Source organism: Prunus persica, chromosome G1 (assembly GCF_000346465.2).
Source record: "Prunus persica cultivar Lovell chromosome G1, Prunus_persica_NCBIv2, whole genome shotgun sequence".
Classification (NCBI taxonomy): Eukaryota; Viridiplantae; Streptophyta; class Magnoliopsida; order Rosales; family Rosaceae; genus Prunus; species Prunus persica.
Genome location: NC_034009.1, coordinates 22,784,073 through 22,807,321, shown reverse-complemented (window position 1 = coordinate 22,807,321; position 23,249 = coordinate 22,784,073). Strand labels below are relative to the sequence as shown.

Genomic DNA, 23,249 nt, shown 5'->3' with positions numbered 1-23,249 from the left:
CAGGCAGCCAGTCTTCCAGCTCTTGCAGCCAAGGCCTGCCTGCTTTGCGCAGGCCAGTCGCGCAGCCCGCCTCTTCCTCGCCCATTTGCCAGCGCGCTTTCGGCCCAAGCCCTAGCTCGACAGGCCAGCGCGAGCAACCTGCTCGCCCAGCGGAAAGCCCTTCGTGCGCAAGGCCGAGCGCCTTTTCTGCCTCAGGCTCCGAAGCCCAGCATGCGCCTCCTTCTGACTTTGGGCTTGGCTCCTCCACGCCCTTGCTTCCGGCCCAGCATGCATATGCTCCAGCCCAGGCCATGTAGCTCCAAGACCAGCATGCACATCATGCTCCATCTGATCCCAGCATCAATTCCCCCAGCTATTTGGCAGCTATTGCTCACGAATTGCAACTCATGCTGGACCATCTCCTTGCTGCCAAAAAATTAAAAAATATATATATACATACATATATATTTTTACGGGCTCGACTTACTTGGGATGCACGGCAACTCCTCTCCTCAACAAGCAGTACAAATTCTCCAAAATCTTTCTCAAGCCAGAAGGTAGAGAAGTTAAGTTTGTGATATGAGAAAGAGTGAAGAGAAGCCCTGTATTTATACAGGTTGGACAACCCGGGTCAAGAAGGAATCACAAACTCATTCCTACTGGGAATCCAACTCCAACAAAAGTCAGAAGCCTACACCAATTGGAAATCCAATCTGCGAAGGAGTCCAACTCACATAATAAAGCCCAGACACAGTTGGAGAGCCCGAAAAAAAATAATTTCATCTCCTACATGCCACACAAGCGCCATGCAGAAGCTGGGGGCATTTGTGGGAGCATATATTTTCGTCTCCAATCAGGGCACGCCACGTGGAAAAGAAGATTATCTCTTTAATTAATTAATTAAATCAGTTTATCTGGCTAATTAATTAATTGGGATAAATATCTTAATTAATATGATATTATCTTTATTTAAAGAGATAATATCATTAATTAAGATATTATCACAATAAAGAGAAGATAATATCATTTAAATCAGATATTATCTTCTTAAGAGATAATGTCTATTTAATTCAGATATTATCAGGCCCATTCCTACGAAACCCTAGCCCCGAGGCTCTTATAAATAGACGACCTCATTCATCATTCAAGGTACATCTAAACTTACTCCTTATACCCGAGAAAAATACCCGAAGCTCTCTCTCCCTCTCCACTCTCCATATTTTCTCCCCACGGCTCCGGCCACCACACACGGCTCCGGCCACCCGGTTTACACCCTACATAAAACTCCGTACCCTTTGCTTAGCTATTGTTTTCCTACAAACACTCGAACTAACTTAGGCATCGGAGGGCCTTTGGCCAACACCCCCCGGGTGTGGTCTATTTACTCCAGTTTTTTTTACAGGAATCGAGGAAGAGAGAGAAGGAAGATCGAAGGTTGAAGGATCTAGAAGCGAATATTCTCCCGTGAGATTATTTGCACAAACAGTGCACGCTTGTAAGACCCACTCAGTTTTGGGCCACTTCTTGTCTGGCCCATAAGCTAGCTGGAGGTTGTTCCTATCTTTTTCAAACCGTTAGCCACATAATAATCTTGTAATTCCCTTTCTATTATTCCTTACAGTTGTCAGGATTTCATTGGATGTGCTCACTTTCATGAGTGACCTAATGATTAGGGCAAGGCTGTCTATTTTCACTATATTTATGGACACTGACCTACCCTTTTGAATTTAACTTTTAAAGATGGGGGTTGGTTTGACAAGGATGCGGGAGAAAAAAAAAAAAGGGATGTTTTATTTTTTGAAATAAATCTTAAATCTTTTTTCTCCAATTTTAATTATATTATTTACTTCTTTTTAAATTTTTTATTTTCTTGGTCCACATGGCGCAACATGTGTGGTCTATGTGGATCCACTAATTGACACATAGTGAAATTTACCCAATCTTTTAATTATTTGAAAAGATGAATATTTTATTATATTTTTATGCGGAGGTGGGCTCCACTTTGCCACATCACCCACTTAAATTGGTGAGTAAATGACCTAGGTGCACAAAATTATGAAAACATACGTGTCATGTCATCAAACTTTTTTATAATTAAAAAAGATGATGGGTAGTTGTGTTCCATAAAAATAAGATCCATTATATTTTTTTTTCTTTTAATTTGAATTTTTTTAAATATGAAAAAGTGTGAATTTACCATATTATCCTCATTTAATTAAGAATTTCAATTCTTAATGTTTGCATCAACCAAGGGCATTTTTCGGTATTTTGGTCAAATCTCACTTTACCCCCCCAAAGTTTGTGGTTTTGTGTTCCACTTCCCCCTTACCGTTAACGCCATCCAAAATACCGTCAAAAAGGCTTACGTGTCAGGGGCATTATGGTAATAACATCCACGTGGGCCAATTGCTGACCTTAGTCAGCTGCCTACGTGGCATATTGGACCCCACAAGGCGTTGAAAATCCTAATTTAAGCTGCTGATGATGAGAATCCTCAGTCTTCTTCTTCGATAATAGGGTTTCTAAACTCAGAGCAAGTACTTAGCACCATTTGAAGGATTTAAGGTTCTCCAGACAAAAATCTCTCCATCTTTGATCGATTAAAGGGTGTGAAGATGAGGAAAGAACCTCCACGAGGAGAAGAGGTGGCCCTTGCTGCACCTGATAGCTATTGTGGGAGGCTTGCTCGGCTGCAGACTTCTTGGACAGAGTCCAACCCACTTTGGAAGTTCTTTGCGTGTCCAAAGTCAGAGGTAGGTTTTGTATTTGCCATTTTATCGAAAATTTGAAGAATAAAAAAATTGTGAGAATGTGATGGAATTGTTGTTTGAATGCAGAGGGGGAAAAAAGGTTGTGGGTTTTTTGTATGGGTTGATATTGAAATGCCTCCCAGTGAGAGAGCTCTGATGGCTTGGTTGCTGAGGACAAAGAGAGAATTTGAAGATCAGATTGAGCGTGCGAGAGCAAGAGAGAAGAAGTTGTGGATTGCTGTGTTTATTTCTTAGGCCTTTGTATTTATGATTTGGTATGGCAGTGTTGTGTAATGTAACTTAGGCAATGTGGTATGTTTGAAAGTTAGGTAATGTTATGTAATGTACCTAGTTGAATGGCAATTTAGATGAGAGTCTTTATGCAATGCAATGGCTCTAGCATTTTGCAAATGTAATGATTTGAAAGCCCTTTTGTAATGGTTTCAAAGCTTCTTTTGTAATGGTTAAGACTAAAGACTTATGTAAGCAACAGTAATTGTTGAAACCTTTAAGAGCTTTACAACTGCCATTAATTCATAACTTTACATAAACTGTATATAGTCTTGTACATAAATTGTACAGTTTAAACCATAACTCAAAAGACTTTCTAAGCACATGTTTAAACCATGGTAATGCCAAAATGAAATACAAAAGATCTCATATGCTCCTATTCACTGAATATGCACCATCTATGGCAATGCTGTACAATCTTGTACCCAAAAACAAAGTAGACATTCAAATAGACAATTTCTACCCTCCAAATTCACATGTATTCCCCAAGACACAGCAAAAACAGAGGAGAGATTTTCAATATCTCCATGGCTTAAACTTTGCCAACAAGGCTTTCTTCTTAGCTGGAGACTTAAACCTAACTTTACTTTGTGGGGAAACTTATAAAGGCTGAGACGAATTTGGTGCTTGAGATTGGGATACTTGTTCAAACAGAGCAGCTTCAGAGGCTTGTTCAAACTGAGGAGCTTGAGAGGCTTGTTCAAACTGAGCAGCTTGAGATGCTTGTTCAAACTGAGAAGCTTTAGAGGATTGTTTAAACTGAGATGTTGTAGCTGGTTGGTGAGATGGTTGAGCTGATTGGTGAGATGGTTGAGCTGCTTGGTGAGATGGTTGAGCTGCTTGGTGAGATGGCTGAGCTGCTTGGTGAGATGGTTAAGGAGCTTGGCCAGACTAAGAAGAAGTTTGGTGATGATTGCTCCTTTTTCTCATCACTTACAACCATATCTTCTAATTTCTCTCCTTCATCTGCAGCTGGATCAAAATCTGGAGCATTGTGGTCAACATAGTTGTCAAATGCTCTATCATCCTTCTCCAGCAAGCATTGTTCATCTTCACTTTGGTCATAAGCACTATCATAAAATTCAGGGTCTTCACTGTCTGCACAATCATTTTCAGCCCTTTTGTCATTCTCTCCCTCTTCATATATAGTCTCATCCTCCATATTTATACCATCTGGAACAGTTCCTTCATCATCTTCCTCATCCACAGTTATACCCTCATGAACAGTTCCTTCATGCCTATCCTAAGCCACATTTGTACCCTCAGGAATAATGCCTTCATCACCAGCTTCCTCCACATGTATAGGCTCATGAACAGTACCTTCATCACCCTCGTCCTCCTCATCAACAGCAATGCAATTCTCCTCATCCTCTTCATCCTTTTCATCCTCCTCATCCTCTTCATACATATCCTCATAACCAGATTGTTCAAATTCAGCATATAGGTTTCTTGCAATAGGACCTCTCTCACTCCAAGCCACTGCAGATTCATCCACACTAATAATAGTGGGGTGTTCCAAGTAAATGACAATCACTCTTTGAAAGCTAGGAGGCACCAAATTACACCAATCAAGTAGCTGAACATCACTATCTATACACACTTTTTTATCATTTTGTATCCCTGTCACAACCACTTGGTCATGATGCCCAAGCTCTTTTGCATAAACATTTATCTCTAACAAATTTATGTAGTCCAAAAGACACCAGTCCAAATAATCAACAGAACCCCCCACATAAAACCACCACTCATTGAGGTTTTGGGATTTTACCATTTTACCTCCATGATGTACTTCAAAGGTGACTATTCCTTTGTCATCTGCAGAACAGAACAGAAAAACACACACTTCAACCATTGCCTAGTCTTACGTATAGTTTAACCACTGCCTAGTCATATGTATAGCAACACAACCACCAAACTACCAGTCAACACTAAAACGACCCTTAAACAACTAGCAAACAAGAACTAGTAAACAAGAAAACAACTAGTAAAGCACTAAAACGACCTTTGAACAATTAATAAACAAGAAAACATAACAGCAACATATATGGGACCACAACACCTTCGGACCCGACCCAACAAAGCAAGCAGACAATAAAGAAGTTTAAACCTGGACCACACTTTATAAATCTATCGCTTTCGTCGATTTCATTTCAAAATCAAAAGCAAAAGCCAAAGCAAAGGGCCACTTACCGTACTCGGGTTGAGAACCTCCTTTCTCTCTCGGCATCGTCATTGTCTAATCTGTCCAATATTCTCGCAATGCCCAGATTTTGATTCTCAAACTATTTTCACTCTTCCGCAATTTTCGGTTCTTCTCAAATGTTCGAATCTCTCTCTTCGACACAGTCCAAACCCTAATCTCCCCAAATTTTATCGGTTGAGAAGGGGGTCTTTAGCCTGATTTTATGAACTCAGCCACTTAGATTAGGATTTTCAACGCCTTGTGGGGTCCAATATGCCACGTAGGCAACTGACTAAGGTCAGCAATTGGCCCACGTGGATGCTATTACCATAATGCCCCTGACACGTCAGACTTTTTTACTGTATTGTGGATGACGTTAACGGCCGGGGGGGGGGGGGGGGGGGGGGGGGGGGGAAAGAAACCCAAAAAAACCGGTGAGAGGGGAAGTGGGGGCTTTTTACTTTTGGGGGGGGAAAAAGGGGTTTTTCCCAAATTTTTGGGGGGTGCTACAGTAAATAAGCCTATTTTTTTATTTAGACGATAGGGTGGAATTGGCAATAAAAATTAGTTCGTGTACTCAATTTTCCACCAACAAAAAAAAAAAGTTGAGGTGCAAATTGAAAGTAGCATACAAATTCAAGGGGTAAATCGACAGTTAACCCTTTATTTCAGTCAAAATTTGTAGGACAAACTACAGAAAACCCCCCAACCTATAGGGTCATTTACGAATTCATACCCGATTTTGAGGACATTTACCAGTACATACTCAACGTCACGAAAACCCTACAATTTGCCCCCTCCGTTAACTAAATCGTTAATGAATCTGTTAAATGTTGACGTGACGAATGTGGATTCTATTTTTTAACGACATGGACCTCCAAATGGACAAACAAATAATAATAAAAAATTCTCTACTTTTTAAAATTAATTTTAAAATATTAAAATCATTAAAAATTTTAAAACTCAAAAGAAAATTGAAAAAAAAAAAATCTCTCATCTCCCTACCCAACAAAGCCAGTCATTCTAGCCACTCAAACCACCACCTATCTTAACCCACCACCCATTCTCTCTCATCTCTCCTCCAACATAAATCCCTCCCCCGCCCCGAACCCCAACCATAAACCCACTAGTCACCCATCCAACCGCCATCGTAGCCCAATCGAAACACTCTAGATGTCCAAAGATGTTTGAGCAGAGTCCATAGCTAAAAGGGTCAACCGGTTGTGAATGACCTTGTGGCTCCACATTCTCTTCATCCACAACACTTGCAATATTCGAACATAAAATAAAACTAATTTCATATATTAGCAACTAGTTGCTGTTCATTTTGATATAATTAAGACCAACCATTGACCACTTACAGTGCGAAGATCAATTCTGATTTTCTGAGAAGCATCAAAGAACAAAATCGAACCAGAGAGAAAGAGTGAGGGATTGGTAACTTACTAAGCTAAGTTGTCAAATCCAAGAAAATAAGAAACCTTAGGGAGAGAGTATTATGCCATTGGAGCAAGCAAAACCAACTCTAATTGATATATATATATATATATATTTATCTTCTCTCCTCAAAACCCCCTACCCAGCGAAGCCATCCCGATCCAAACCCTTGTCGACCTCATCAATGTACGGACGCGACTTGACTTGTTGCTTAGGTCTGGGTGGCACAAGGCCGTGTTCAAATAAGAGGTTTGGGGCCGTGCAACCAGATCGTTGATACTCAAACATGAAAAAAAAATAAAAAACAAAAAACAATCAAAGAACAAGCATAGTTGCATATCTGTAAATTTGAATCAAAGAACAAAGTTCACAAGCTTGAGTGACCATACAAGACGCCCATGGAGGTGAAACCAAGGGGGAGAGAGAGAGAGAGAGAGAGAGAGAGATGGCGACTTTATCTGGGTTGGAAAGAGTTAGATCTAATGGAGGTGGGGCGGAGCTATAGGGAGGGTGGGTTGGAGGTCAGGCTGAAAGGCATGGGAAATGGGAGAAGATGAGTTATTTTATTTTATTTATTTATTTAAGGTTTTTAGATTTTTTATTGTTTTTCATTTATTTTATTAATTTGATTTCTTATGTGGAGTCCATGTCAGTTAAAAAATGGGTCCCACAAATGTCATGTAAGCAGGTAACGGATTTTCTGACGATCTCACTAATAGAGGGGGCAAATTATAGGATTTCCGTAACGTTGAATATGTACTGATAAATATCCCCAAAATCGGATATGAACTCTTATGATCCTATATGTTGGGGAATTTTCTGTAGTTTGTCCAAATTTGTAACAGCCCATCAGAACGCTACAAAAGAAAGTCGTTTTCATTTTTCCCTTGCCTTGCACACCAACGAATCGGACTGGGGCATACGCGCGTATTTTATCCACCACATTGGTAACTTCAGGACGTCATCGCAGCCGTTCATTTCCTTTCATCTATTTACCCGTCCCCTTCCCAAGATTCATAGTCCTCCATTCAATCTTCAGCAGCAGGGTAAATAAATCTCTCGAGGCTCGATTTCCAGGTATTCTTCAATCAATCAAATCAAATAAAATCACTGCTCTCTTCTCTGTCCAAGAGTATAATTTTCCACCACCTTATCTTCGCCAATGGCCTAAATTAGGATTTCGCTGCTTTTATTTATTTATTCATTTCGATATGAAGAAGAAAAAAGATAATTGATAAATAAAGTAATTGAGGGGTTGAAGTGATGAGGAATTGATGCCATGGGAGATTTGTAAACGTTACAATCGTTATCAGAAAAACAAAAAATGGGGTTCTCAGACATATTTCATACAGAGGAGGATTTAGCTGTGTCTACTCTCATTATAATTTGTGATATGATGTTCATCTTAAGGATGATAATTCTCTTGAATTGTGATTAAAATCTTACTTTAAGGTAAGTCATGGCAGTAAGAACGAATATAAAACAGACTATCAAGTAATACTGTTTTTTATTTATTGTTGATTTTGAAATGCATTGTATTTTCCTTGGGCCTTAGAGGGAAATAGTGATGTGCTTAAGATATTTGTGGTTTGAGATGAATATAATGATCAATGGTTGGTAATCACATTGTCATATTAGAGTTAGCGAGTGTAATCTTTCAATTCAAGGATGTAGATATTGAATAACAATGAGTTACATTGCAAGAATAATGCTTTCGTTTCGCTGTAACAGCGTATCCATGGCAAAGAAACGGGGCAAGGCGTCAAAGGGAAAAGGCCTACCTTTAAGTCACGATGATGGGAGTAAAAAGATAGGGAAGAGTTTAACGAAGAAAAAAAAGAAATCTAGGAAGATAAGCGCATCTTCCATGCCTACACCTGCACCTGCACCTGTGCTTAACAGTGGCCCTTCTGCTTCCAATGTTGCTCATGCTACTTCATCTAGTCATGCTAATCCTACTATTAGGGAAAAGGTTCGGCCCGAAAAGAATGAGAAGGATAGTGGGCAATCACATTCTGGTTTTATATTCATGTGTAATGGAAAAACGAAACCTGAATGCTATCGATATCGTGTTTTTGGGCTACCCTTGGGAAAGGTAGAAGTTGTAAAGAAGATTACACCTGGTACAAAGCTATTTTTATATGACTTTGACTTGAAGCTCCTTTATGGCACATACAAGGCAACTTCAAATGGAGGATTGGATTTGGAGCCAATTGCGTTTAAGGGGAAATTTCCTGCACAGGTAACAATGTTCTATATGAATATGAAATGTTAATTCCTAGAAAATAAGACCAACGAGGGCCCAAAAATAACTCCTTTGTTCACTGCATACATCATACATATCTTGTTGACCTTGTCCTTTAATAAGTATGACATTATTCAATGCTATTACTAAACAACCCCTGGCCCTTTGTATTTCTGAGTTACTTAACTAAGCTAGCTACTTAACTTAGTTACGTATGTGATCAGGATTTTTTCTATGTTTATATAAGTGCATACAATATTTTCCAAAGGGCTGTTGATCACTACCATTGTGTGTGTTGACTGCATCCTGTGTCCAACAGTCATGATTGTTGCCCCACCTTTTTCATCTTGCAAGAGAACAGTTATATATGTGCAACTATTGTATAAATACATGTGTGTATTTGGAAGAGGTCTTACAGCCTTTAAAAAGAAGTGGGATTATGGGATGTAAGATAGCTTGCCTCTCATTATGTCTGATGAGCTTCCAGAGGACAGGAAAAATTTTGTGGCTAGGATGGAAAAGGAATTTTTTATCGAACTCCAGCTCGAATGGTAGCTTGAGGGGTCTGAAACATTCAGCCAACCCAGCAAGATTACTTTTCTCTACTATATATATTTGTTCAATCTAAGCCCAGGTATTCTAGTTGAGTTAAGTCACAGTAATTCCTTGTAGCTGTATTATGACGACAGTTGAAGGGTTGGCGATGATTGATGGCGCCGTTATGGTAATGAAAACAAGGATCTGACATTTTTTGGTGGTAGAAGTTGTTGGCTTGTTCCCCATAGAGTTTAGTTGGGATGTAATTTTATCACTTTTTCTAGAACTATTTCATTGGAAAAAACTAGATATGCTACTTTCTCTTCCTTTTTTTATATAAATTCTTTCTGTAAACAAACCATATGAGCCCTTAGAATCTTATATTATAACTGAAGTTGTAAAATGGAGATGAAATTAGATGGTGGAAGGTTGGAATGGCGGGTTGAACATCATGATTTTTCAAGTGGAGATGGTGCTGGTTTCAGCTACGGAAAATGAAAAAGAATGTACGGGACTAATGGCGGTGGTGTTGGTGACACTTGTGAATTTTTGTTTGTGGTGGTGGCAGTTGCAATGATGGTTCAAGAACGTTGGTAATGGGACCATAGGAGGCTTGACAGGTGACAGTTATATGTAGTGTTGTTGGGAGGAAGGGTTAGCGGCGGTTATGTCTAGAGTGTTTAGACAATAGGATTTGTGGCATAAAATGTGATAGTGCAGCAGAAGGTGGCTTGATGCTTGTAAAAGGCACAATCTTAGTGACAAGTTCATTGAGAGGGTTTAAGTTGTGGATCCAGCTCGATAGAAGAAAGTTTAGAACACAATGCCAACCAATTATTGAGTGAATGTGGAAATTGACAATCTATTGGTCATTCCTTGATTTTCTACTTGAACCCTCTTTTTTGCTTTTAGGGTTCTTCAGATGTTACATCAAATTATGAGACCTATTTAAAAAAAATTAGATGAAGATTTGTTTTGCTTTTGGGTTTTATGTGAGATGTTTTATATCCACTGATAGAAGAAAATGTAACCTTATGTGATTTGCTTCATTTCTGATTCTTTTTTTCATTTTTGTCAATTGTTGTTCTTATATTTAGGTCAGATTTAAGATTTTCCAGGACTGTTTACCGCTTCCGGAAAATGCCTTCAAAGTAGCTATCAAAGACAACTATCAGGGAGGTTCCAAATTTAAGCAAGAGCTCAATAACAAACAGGTAAGATTTATAACTGTTTGTTCCTTAGTGAAAAGTTGTTCAACTAGTTGCTTGTTCAAATATCATTTCTTACTGATTTTTTTTTTGTTGCGAATTTTGATGAAGGTGCATGCTTTAATCTCATTGTTCCGCCCAATCACTGCATCTGTGCCTACTCCTGCTGCCCCTCTCCCAGATGTGGCTAGATCAGGCTCATTTCGATCTCCTATTACAGAAGAAGAATATCATCCAACAGCAAAACTGTGTCTTCAAAAGGGCTCCTATTTACCTGGCGTGCAATGTACTCATGAATTACCAATCTATATGCAATCCAAGCAGGTAGTCAGATATCCACTTTACGATAAATATGAGGCTGAAACACACGTGGCACATGCACAGCCTCCTACAGAACCTCGACATGTTGTTCAGCGTGCTTCTCTTCCTCATCATGCCGATTCCTATTATTTAGCAGCAGAACATGAGCCATACTTGCCTGAACAACCTTTCCTGTCTTATCAGGATGCATATAGAAGGTGTATTCTTTTGTTGCATTTCTGTCCAATTACTACTTTCAGCCGTGATTTTGTGGTATTTTATACATTTGGTGGTCTCTATTCTGTATCTTCTATTCTATTATGCAAAGGGGATTCCTTTGTGTCTGCCTTTTTTTTTTCTTTCCCAAAATATTCCTCTATAAATCATACCTCATTCTCCTGTTTAAATTACTCCACTGGCTAAACCACCTACAGTTACATTATGTCCACATCATGTTTTTACATCTTTATATTTTTCATTAATCAGAGTTAATCCTCGCACATGTGAAGCTTGTATAAATAATATTGTCATACATTTTCACAGGTATGGGGTCACACTTGAGGATGAGATGGTTCCCAGGGATCAAGTTGTTACGTATAGAAGCGTGTATGACAGGTCACAGTTGCGGCAGGGAAGGGAGCGAGATGTTTTTGCCCATTCCGATTATGCTGCTGAATCGTATAGTCGAGAGTTGCCCACTGCTGCAGCCTCACGTGTTATGTTGCAATCACATTCTTTAGCACCATCTTATGAATGGCCATCAACTTACCAACCGTATTATCAAGTGACAGCCCATCAGGATCAGAGCTGGGTGTATGCTGATCCTCTTCAAAGACCATTGCATGGTAGCTCTAACTCAGTTGAGGGAAATGTGCCAATCTCTTCACGCTTTTCTTGCACCGGATCTGCCCTTTACCACTGAACGAGACTTGGATGTGCAGATTTATCTCAAGTCACACTGGTATGGTTTGTGGTTGCTTTATTGTCAAATGCCGATTAGAACTCACGATACAATGATCGTACGTTGTCTTTAGTTTCCTGCCAGAGAACAGTTTATTCTTTTTATTTTTATTTTTCCTAAAAGGTTTGTATAGAAGGGAAGCTACTGGTGCCCTGTTGTCATTGTGTACAAAGCATTGGTCCTTTTAAGACATCCTGAGGCATAATGTAGAGCGCAGAGCAACCAAATAAATTAGATGAGCGTAGCTTTTAGTTTTTCCAAAAGCACTCTCAAACCGACCCTAAAACTTAGTCGAGACTCATTCGAACATGTTGTCCCATTCGAACTAATTGAGCCAATGAATAAAATCACTGTAATTTTGTAAGTTACTGGTCTATTCAAGATCAATAATCACCATGCCGTGCCAATTTGTCTGCCATGTAAATTTGGCCCACAAAATCTTCTTACTGTTTGCCTCTTGTGTCATTAATGATCCATCCAAACCCCTCATTGCCTCCTTTGCTAGTTGGGCTAGGCTGGTCCCTTCCCTGCCCTGCCCTGCCCTAAACAGTATCCTAGCCCGTGGACTGTGACATTAATATAAGATTTGCAGTCACCCGTGAGTCACGAGAAGGGACTTCCATGAAACGGGAATAACATTATTTTGATATTTCCAGTCAATAACGCTATGACATGTATAATAACACTTTCATATAACACAGCATTATTAATTAAGGATAACAAAACAGTGCTACTCTCGTTGCAACTTAATTTTTCTCATGGGTCACCGACCTAGTTCAACTGGCTAACCAAACTCTCTCTCTCTCTCTTTCCTTTCTTTTTTTTGAGTTGTCGCCTAAGTTTTGTGCCTTTTTAATCGGGCCCTCATTTTATATTCTATGTGTAATGAAAGCATAATGTTGTGTTCTTTTCTCATTTGGTAGAGATTTGAATATAATTGATCCCACTTTCTCCTTTGGGTAAGTGTAAGTCTCTCTCTGTCTCATTTTATATTTTGAGTTTGGTACTTTAGCCTAGTAAGTCAGCGACAACTCCCAACGCGAGGCCGGTTTCAAGGTCAGACGTTTACCAGCACTCTTATTAATTCTACATATTGGTATTATTAAATTTTTGGACCTAAATTCAACTCAACTTGTTTGACTGCATTAATATTTATCGTTGCAAGGGCTCATGTTTCCTTCAAGTCTTTCCGTCCTTTGATGATATGGCAGAGGCACACATCATTTTGTAGACATATCATATGTGCCTGCTGCAGTCTCCATCTAGAATAGTCTTTCATGGATCAAAACTTTATAAGAAGAAGGGCGATGGATTATGGAGTGTGACCAAGCAAAGCATTGCACAAATAGAATAATGAGTAATTTTTGACCGTTAATGCATGTAGAACCCACCATATTTTATAAATGGTCAAAAATCATCTGGACGCGAATGAATTTAACAAAGTTCAAAAATAAGTAAGGGGTGATAGCAACTTACAATGATGACATAGACAGGCCTCAAAGTCTACAGGCCTCAAAGTCTACTAGACGACTCTGGCATGCTCATGCCTTTATTTTATTTTAGGGTATAAACTTTAATCTTTTGCAAGTTATTTTGGGGGTACTTGTTTGGACTTTGGAAGGAGAATATGTGTTAGGGAGAAAGATAGAAAGAAACCATAGCATGTGCAAGCGTGATGAGGTGACAAGGAGAGGATCAAACAAACAGACATAAAAAAATTATCAAATTTAATAAATAAATAATAAAGTGAACATATGCATATAATGCATGCATGTCTCTGGACATGGTTACTGGCTTAGTTTAAACTACTCTCTCTCTCTCTCTCTCTCTCTCTCATTGTGTCTCTCATATTTATGGGAAAGATTGGTTGAGGATCTTAGCCTCAGCTGGAACATGATTATGATGTGGACGGTTGAATAATTGAATTTATGGCATGCATGTACATGAAATTGCAGCGTCACGAAACTCACAAAATGCCATATATATATCTTCAAATATTTCAAGATAAAGCTGCAAAGTTTGAAAGAGATGAGAATTACATGTGGCATGACTGTCCGTATTTGCACCTACATGTGCATGTAATCTTTTCCATCTGAGCTTCAAAAACAAAACAAAAAAGAAAAAAAAAATTCAAATCAATATGATGTACATGTGGGCATTCTTTGTTTGCATCTCTGCACCTTCCTATCTAAATAATTTCCAATTTATTATAAATAATATAAAATCAATCAATTTGTTATTAATTTTATTTATAATATATATAATCCCTTTCAACCGAAGAATTCCTCAAATAGTATTATTTAAGAGATGGAACGTTCATCCGTTGGACATGCTTATATATATATATATATATATATATATATATATTCATCAACCTGTTCTTTGATGGAGTCAAAACATTCACCTGAAAGCCTCCCTCATGAAGTTCAAGTTCTTGAATCTTGACCTACACAAAAATCCAAACCAAATCCCACAGTGCTTCGACGGTGAAGAACGGCTATATATTTATGAATTATTAAAGAGATAGATATATATATATATATATGTGTGTCATACCTGCACAGAAAGGTCCAACTTGTATATAATTAACAAGTAGACAGTGCCCATGTGAGCATAAATGTACAGTATAGGGAGATCCTACATCCCTTCTTACATATATTCAACGAAGCAAAGCAGACGTGAAAGACTAAACCACATATGTATATATATATATATATATATATATATATATAGGGATTAAGTTGAAAATTCTTTGAATGGATCTGAAATATCAAAACCAATATTTAGATTTTTATTACTGATATATAATTAGCTTCCCATTTGTAAAAAGGGGCAATTAGCGAGCGAGGATCGAGAGAGTGACACATGAAAAAAGAAAATAACAAAAGTTGAGAAATGGGAGTCGTAGGATCTACTCCATCTCCTCATCTTTATGTTTGATCTCCTAATCACTTGTGTTCGATTTCTGAGATCTTTATTCTGAAAAAGGGAGTTCGATCGACTTTGCTTTGAGAGGGTATCGTATCCTTCTAGTTGAAAACTTATTGAAAAGACTTGATTATGTTCAATCTTGTCTGTCTTGCAATGAAGAATTGTATTTGTACATCTTAGACTGAATTACGCATTACAAGAATCAAATGGAAGAAAGCAAAAACAAGGCTCAATTTTTATCGAAAAATAAGAAAATTAAAGGCTCGTTTTGGAATGATTTTATTTCATAAATTAAAGAGAAAAAATAAATTGTGAGAGAAGGAGAAGATGAGAGAAAATTTGAATAAATTTTAAAAATCATTTACTTTATTCATTCTCTCTTTTAAATCTTTTTTATTATTATTTCATCTATTTATTGCTCTTCATTAAATATGTACAAGCATATAGTGGAAACGTTATCATACGGGCCCAACAAACAATTTAAATGTCATCAAATAGACTCGGTTAAATGCTGTCAGAAAGAAGTGGTAGAATCGAAATTACACATATAAAAGGAAGCGTCAAAACACCTTTTTCTTTGTTTCTTTGGATTTAATATTATACTTTTACTTTCATCTCTTACATATCTTTTTTTTGTTGGATTTCATTTTCATCTCATGTTACCAACACATAAGACGATAAACTCGAAAACCTGACCAATAAAAGCCCTTCTCTCTAACCCTATTTTCCTTTCTGGCTAGTGCATCTCCTCATTACCACAACACCAACACTTCAAACTCTCTCTGATCTGATCTCTCTATATCTTGATGTCCTAATCTCTAAGACAAAAGGAAACAAATTTATCGAAGCCAGGCACTGCTAGCCAAGAGACACACACCAAAACAACTAGTTGAAGCTCAAAATTAAAGGTGGATCGAAGGCATGGAAAGCGCCCACTTCCTTCAGAAGCATCGGAGGAGAAAGAGAGAGATCCTCAGCAGCACCATGACTTCCCTCCTAATTATGAATCAAACTGGACAGAAGCTGATATGTCTGCCATGGTTTCTGCTCTTACTCAAGTTATTGGAACCACCGAAGATCATCACCAAGGAACTGTAGTGCAATCAAACCCTTCATCCATCTCTCACTCTATAGTAAAAGAAGAACCGGACCGCCCTCAGCCGGTTCAAGAACAAGGTATGATTTTTATTTTTTTTTCCTTTCTTTATTTTTTTTTTCTTCATTTTTTTTTTGGGTTTGGTTATTTTGGTGTATGATATTGACATATGCCTTCACAATATAATTGTGATTTTGATCCATCTTTTGTTTGTTTTGCATTGTCAAAAGTTGTAAATGGTCTAAACATGTGTCCATCTGAAATTCCTTTTTGGGCAAGATAATCAAACTTAAGAAGCTATAGCTATGGCTAAGATTGCTCTCTCTTCCTAATATATATATATATATATATATATATATATATATATCTCCCACAGCTGTGTGAAACTTGCACAGATGAAGTTTGACCAAAGACTTTTAGGAAACCTACATCATAGACAAGTTCAAAATTATTATTGCTTCCTACCTACCTTCCGTGAAGAACCCTCTTTCTATCTCAACGAGCTGAAAATGGTTCTTGTTTCTATCTGAGACATTCTTTTCATGTTTTTCTCAAACTTCACACCATTGTGTGTGTTTTGTAGTCATTGAATATCTATATGTATAGTTTAATTACAATTCAACCTTGGGCCTATCTTTTTGGTTTTCTAGCTAATTCTAGATTTATCTCAGCATTATCCGATCTTTGACAGTGACATCTAAAAACTTTATAGATATCTTTACTTTGGTGGTGCTATATATTGTCACTTAACTACAAGTTTTCTGGAAGATCTGATGACCTCAAAATTGTTTACCCAAAAATGTGGGGAACCCTTCTCTATCTTTGTCTTGCTTTTTAGCTAGCTCTTTTGAATTTAAACTTTGACATATATATATATAGTGCTTTCGCACCGGTAGGGCACACTTTGCTGTTGATCACATCCCTCTTCTAGCTAGATTCCTTCCACATTGAGAATGCATGGCAAGTCAAGACGTACGTGTCAATGCATCAACTAGGATTTAAAATACTTGTGTTTTATTTATGTGTAAACGTGATAGCATTGTAATTAAACTCATTACGCTTGATATATCCGAAACTACATTGTTTTGCTCAATTTTTAATGTGTTGTGTGTTAATGTCTAAAACTACGTTGTTTTGCTCAATTTTTAACGTTTAATGTATTGTGTTTATGTCTGAAACTACGTTGTTTTGCTCAATGTATATCAACTCAAAATATAAAAACTTGAGCAAAATGACCCTATTTCTGTTTTCAATTCTATTGTACAGTGTACAATATATATCTTTGGCTCCTACTTAATAGATGAAAGTTTGTATATATTGTTATTTCATGATTGCATGTTTGTGAATTAAGAGACTGTAAGGAGACGACACTATAGAGGAGTGAGACAAAGACCTTGGGGGAAGTGGGCAGCTGAAATACGTGACCCAAAGAAAGCAGCCAGAGTTTGGCTTGGGACTTTTGAGACAGCTGAAGACGCTGCCATTGCATACGATAACGCAGCTCTCAGGTTCAAAGGCACAAAAGCCAAGCTCAACTTTCCTGAACGAGTTCAAGGCAAGACTGACTTTGGCATGCTTATGGCTACTTCTGGTTCAACAAGAACAACAAGTAGTAGCAGTGCCTCTACTCAACAAAATCAAAAGTTCACGGGGCCAGCCAGTAGCGGTGTTGTTGCTCATCCGCCAGCTGCTCCGTCGATGGCGCCGCAGCCAGAAACTTTCCCTGATTTGTATCAGTATGCACAGCTTCTCTCCGGGAATGATATTGATTTCTCGTACCACTCTTCCAATCTATTTAATCACCAAGATCCATTTGGTTCACAAATTTCATCACCAACAACGCATTTTTCATCCTCGAATGCATCGCAACCGCCGCAAAGACAACAACAAGATGATCAAGACGAAGATGGGAAGGACTGGAATTGGAATAATCCAAGCCAGTAGTAGCTGCATGCGTATTTAATTTTGATGAGGTTCAATTCTATGTATTATATATTTATATATACTGAGAGGAAAGTTTACTATTTGAGTTCATCAATTTGATCTTCAAGTTCTAGCTAGCTAGTTAGTTTGATCATTTAATTTCAAGTCTTTTTTTTTTTCCTTGTTGCCTGAACTTTTACGCATTGTTGTAGTGCCATGCATTGAAATACGCCTTTCTAGTTATGAAGGAGAGAATCATACGTATAGGCTATATATATTCAGGCATTACCACATGGTTTTTAGGTTTAAGACTTGAGTTTATCATCCATATATTTCAATTCTTGGCATAATCCTCTCTTAAGCATGCATTATAATTTACTACCGAGAGTTCAATCGCCTTTTTTGGAGTTCTGATAACAGTTGTTCATATCATTCCACACAAACAGCGAAGAAATTATTTGCAGTTCAAAATAGTCTCTTACCTATCGCTATGTGTAAATCTTATAGCCCCAAAGCTCAAGATTTATGCGTCAATTTTGCAGCCCCAAAGTTTGAACTAAATAAACTTCAATCTACAATACAATTGACCGTAGAAATTAAGAGAGGAAATCCATTTCTTTGAAAAGAAAAAAGGAGAAGAAAATCTTTGAATTGAATCTCACATCAAAATATTGCTAGCGTAAGAAAAGTCACATCGGAATATTTGTCACTCATCTTAATGCCAAATTGGTAAAAATCTATGACAAATGTAATGAAGTGCCGTCACTTCAAGAATTAAAGGGAGAATATTATTGTTCCCGATCGATCTTGTGATGGGATTGCAAAGTCTCCAATCAAACAACAGATATTATCGTCCTTGTTACTAAGAAGGAAATTAAAATAGTCACTCAAAACAGAAAATAAAAAATAAAAATAATTATAATAATATCTTTTCAGTGCATGCTAACTTTTCTAAATGCACGAACCTTGGCTTCCCATGATGAGCTATCATAAGTGGAGGTTGCAAATTGGGACACGTTACACTTTGCACATCCTTAAAGTGGGAAATGGAACCGACCAACCATCGAGCTTCAAAAACCTTAAACATCTCCAACTCCGAGTGGCAAGCAATTTGAAACACCAAAAACAAAACAAAAAAACAGAAGGAAAAATAAAATAAAATAAAAAAATAAAATTGGACAAGGTAGAAACGTGCTGTTTGAACAAGGCAAAGACGAGGAGGCTCCACTGCTTTTTAACGCTTTATTCTCCCACTTGGTTTTTGGGTTTGCGATGAAGTATAAAAATAATAATTGAACCCAAAGCTCTTATCTTTTTTTTGTCGTAAGGATCAGTACAAATTGAAAGACAACGGCTAAAAACCATGCGCATGCTAAAGCTCCAGTGGGCCTTCAACCCACTTGTCCCTGAAAGGTTAGCTCTTGTGGGCCACCCCCAAATCTTCCAAAGCCCAAAAAGGCTGATCTGCCTGCCTACATAATGAACTGCAAAACGACAAAAAGAAAAAGGGCAAACAAGGAGAAGCTTCCCTCTCGTCTTTCAATTCTTGTCTTCTTCAGTCACCTTATGTCACCTGTATTTCATCCACATATTAGTTTGTGCATGCAAAATGTTAATGGCCCGTTTGATAATCATTTCAATTTTAATTTTTAGTTTTTTATTTTTATTTTTCATTTTTTGTGCTAAAGTATAGAAGAAAAAGAGAGAGAATGAAAGTGAGAATAAGAATGAAGATGAGATTGAGAGATGACGGGAGGGAAGAGTAACAAAAGTGAAAACAAAAAATAAAAATTGAAATCTTTTTAAAATTGTTTTTACTTTTATTACTCATCCCCTCTCATCTTCTCTCTCAATCTCATCCTCACTCACATTTTCTTCCATACTCTAGCATAAAAATTAAAATTAAAAACTAAAATTAAAATCGTTATCAAACGAATCCTAATATTTTACTCATGATGATAATAAAAAGTGTTTATATATGAGTGAAATACATGTAACATTCAATGAATAAGAAATACAAAAAGGGAAAGTAGCAAGCATTCTTTTTCTTTTTTCCTTAATCTTTACGCTTTTGATTGCGCATGATTAGAGTGACAAGTGCTCACTTATCAAGGCAAGCATGGGATTTGGGCAAAATCAGGAAAATATGCTGAGATGGGGGGTGTGGATCCCTCCTTGATTTGGACAAGAGACATGAGTTTGTTTATTATGCTTTCGGCATCCCATGTCAATTTTTGCGGCTACACTCCCCCTTTCTCTTATTCTTATACCGTCCTTTGCTTCCAAGCCGCAATGGAAAACAGTGAAGCACTCTCAATCTCATTGCATTCACATTTCATTTGGTTTTAGGTTATTTAGCCAATCAATATTATGGCCATCTCCAACTATGTTGAGGCTAAATTCAAATTTTCACTTTTCAAAATACAACTATTTATGTATTTTCAAGACTCAAAATTTTTTTTCCTTTAATCTTGCAGACTCATAATTTGAGTTCACAACTTTATTAAATTGTTTAAGAATAATTAACCCCTAATTTTTTTTTTCTAGTTAATTTTTCTTGACATTATTTTTGTTTCAACATTCATGATTAAATTTTCTAAACATTTTAACCTAAAAAAAATTAAAATTCCAAAACATAATAGAATTTCACTTTAAAATAAAAACAAGTACAACACCATACGTATGCCCAAAATAATTCGGACCATTCATTGAAGCCATTGCCATAATTGTCTTCTATTTTTACTTTTACTTGATTGGATTCCTTTATCCTCATTCAATAATGTTCTGAACTTTTACCCACCTCTACTTGTGTTCTTCAATTATTTTCTAAACCCTTTCTCATCTCCTATTGTCTTGTTTCAATCATGTTCTGAACCATTGCTCAACTTTGTCCATCTCACTTTATTGGATTCCCTTATCTTTCCCTATCTTTTCCTATCTTCATTCAATTTTTTTTGAACCATTTCCCATCTTGTCTTGTTTCAATCATGTTCTGAACCATTTCTCATCTTTGTTCATCTCACTTTATTGGATTCCCTTATCTTTTCCTCTCTTTTCCTATCTTCATTCCATTATTTTCAAACATGGAGGTCATTTCATTCTCTTGTCTATTTAAGAAGTGTTATTCTACCAAATTGACCACACAATCTCCTTCAATCTCATTCTTCTTCTTATAATGAATTCACGTGGGAAGACTATACAAAATTTCTTTAATGATGATTCTGATGATGATGACCTTCATCAACATAGGGTTGCAATGGTCGTTCAACACCATACGTTTTTGTTAGAGCAATATATGCTCAACAATCCAAACATGGTGGTTCTGTTGTAGGCCATGAATACAAGAATCGGAAGAGAGAAAAACATCATAAGAGTCTCATGGAGGACTACTTCTGTGAACGACCACTTTATCCCCCAGTGGACTTTCGCAGGCAATTCCGCATGAGAAGAGAGCTTTTCTATCGCATCTTGAATGATGTTGTTGCACATGAGCCATACTTTACCTAGAAGATAGACGCTTATGGACGACAAAGTCTATCCCCAAAGCAAAAGCTAACAACCATTTTTCGAATGCTCGCATATGGATGCTCAACAGACTCCACGACGAGTATTGTAGATTGGGTGAATCTACAGCCCTTGAATGTTTGGGAAAGTTTTATTTCGTTATTGAATCCGTGTATGGCCAGTGGTACCTCCGTTCCCCAAATCCGGCCGACCTTTACAGGCTCTTGCACAAGGCTAGTCATAGAGGATTCCCAGGCATGTTAGGCAACCTTGACTGCATGCATTAGGAATGGAAGAATTGCCCCACTGCTTGGGTAGGCCAATTTACCGGCTACAAGCATAAGCCAAATGTCGTGCCCGGATCATTTTCCATAAAACTTTTGGTACACACGCAACCAAAATGAGTTGTTTGATTGATTCGTGCCAATAGCCCCATCTTTAGAGATAGAAACCCACCCTTTGCACAATGCCTCATCTTCTTGTGGTTTCCAATTCACACCTCTTTGGGATTTTGGGGCCATTCTCAACAAGAATGAAAGTAGAATGAAAAAAAATATAACAAAGGGAAAAAGGAAAACAAAGGGAGAAAGGAAAAAAATTATTTTTGGTGGATTATTTACCAAATGAATGGCTATTTATAGAGTTTGAAATAAGTTTTGGGGTTGGATCTGATTTAGATTATTTACAAATATTATTTTGGCCGTTGGATGTGAAATTTTACAGTTTAGATTGCCTAAAATTAATCCTAATCGTTAATTACCAATATAGCTTTGAGCGGGCCTGTGGGAGCAAAGAAATTCGACAACAAATCAAGAGGCGCCACGTGAAAAATGAGCAAACCCTAAGAATATATTATTCAAATCAATATTCTTATTTAATAATATATTCAATACGAGAGTTACCTATTTAGGTTGAGGGAATAAATTCCATAAATTCCCTCAATCTATTTATTTCCTTCCATAACTTCCATCAACCCAATTAATCAAGAAATGAATAATTCTCCATTATTCCCTCCTTAATTGGAAAATGAATGTTACGAGAAAAGAAAATCTATTTAAACTAAATGGAGGACACAAATAAGGCAACTCTTCCTCATTCGGAAAATTACCGAAAATTACTCTCTCTCTCACTCTCTCTCTAGCCGAAATCCTCTCTCACTCTCATACTCGTGGCTAACCAGCTCAGGCTGTTGCCACCTCTCTTACCTATGCAACTCGCAAGCCAGATATCTCTCCCATAGAGAAATATCTTCATCCTTTCAGTATTATCTACATCTTCCGAGACCATATTACTGACTTAGGCATCGGAGAGCCCTTCGCCAGCACCACACAGGTGGTTCTCCGTTGACCGCCATTTGTCTTGCAAGGAACCTAACAAAGGAATGAACAATAGAGAAGAATCATCCGCTAATATTCTTTCGTGAGAAATTTGCACAAATTTTTTGGTGCTTTCATTGAGAGGCTCAAAATATACTCAAAGCGAAGCTTTCACAAATTTCAATAAGGAAATCTTTTTCCTTTTTATTTACCAAATCCATTCGAAGCATTCGAAACAATTATGGTGAAAAGTATCACCACAAGGAGCAAGACAACGGCCATAAACTCCACCGCTGTACCAATTCCTCATGGAACTGCTGTCGAGACTAGCAATTCCCATGTGGTTGCCGTTACCCAACTTAGACTGGTCTTGGAGCAGGTGTTGCAACACCCACCTTTCCTGCCACAACCCTTAAATGTTGCACCTATTCGCACTTTCGAAGAAGCCTTATGTCGTCATCAACTTGGCTCCACACAATTCTCTCCTACCTGCCCAAATAGCCAAGCGTCTCAATCGCAAGGTTGACGAGCTGACTAGGTGAGTTGAGGACCAAAGCAATTTGGTTGATCGGCTACTCAAGCAGATCAA

General features: G+C 37.7%; 3 protein-coding genes across 3 annotated transcripts; all 3 read left to right on the top strand.

Moving 5' to 3' along the window:
- LOC109946740 lies at positions 2,531-3,269 on the top strand. The gene is made up of 2 exons (XM_020555423.1): positions 2,531-2,732; positions 2,817-3,269. Exons 1-2 carry the CDS (start codon positions 2,595-2,597, stop codon positions 2,982-2,984), a joined length of 306 nt encoding a protein of 101 aa, XP_020411012.1. The 5' UTR covers positions 2,531-2,594; the 3' UTR covers positions 2,985-3,269.
- Positions 6,758-12,176, top strand: LOC18792246. Its single transcript, XM_020555587.1, has 5 exons — positions 6,758-7,716; positions 8,371-8,881; positions 10,519-10,635; positions 10,741-11,147; positions 11,473-12,176. The coding sequence occupies exons 2-5, from the start codon at positions 8,378-8,380 to the stop codon at positions 11,849-11,851; spliced, it is 1,407 nt and encodes a 468-aa protein (XP_020411176.1). The 5' UTR covers positions 6,758-7,716; positions 8,371-8,377; the 3' UTR covers positions 11,852-12,176.
- On the top strand, positions 15,392-18,022 carry LOC18790383 (ethylene-responsive transcription factor ERF113). The gene is made up of 2 exons (XM_020555209.1): positions 15,392-15,997; positions 17,269-18,022. Exons 1-2 carry the CDS (start codon positions 15,850-15,852, stop codon positions 17,859-17,861), a joined length of 741 nt encoding a protein of 246 aa, XP_020410798.1. The 5' UTR covers positions 15,392-15,849; the 3' UTR covers positions 17,862-18,022.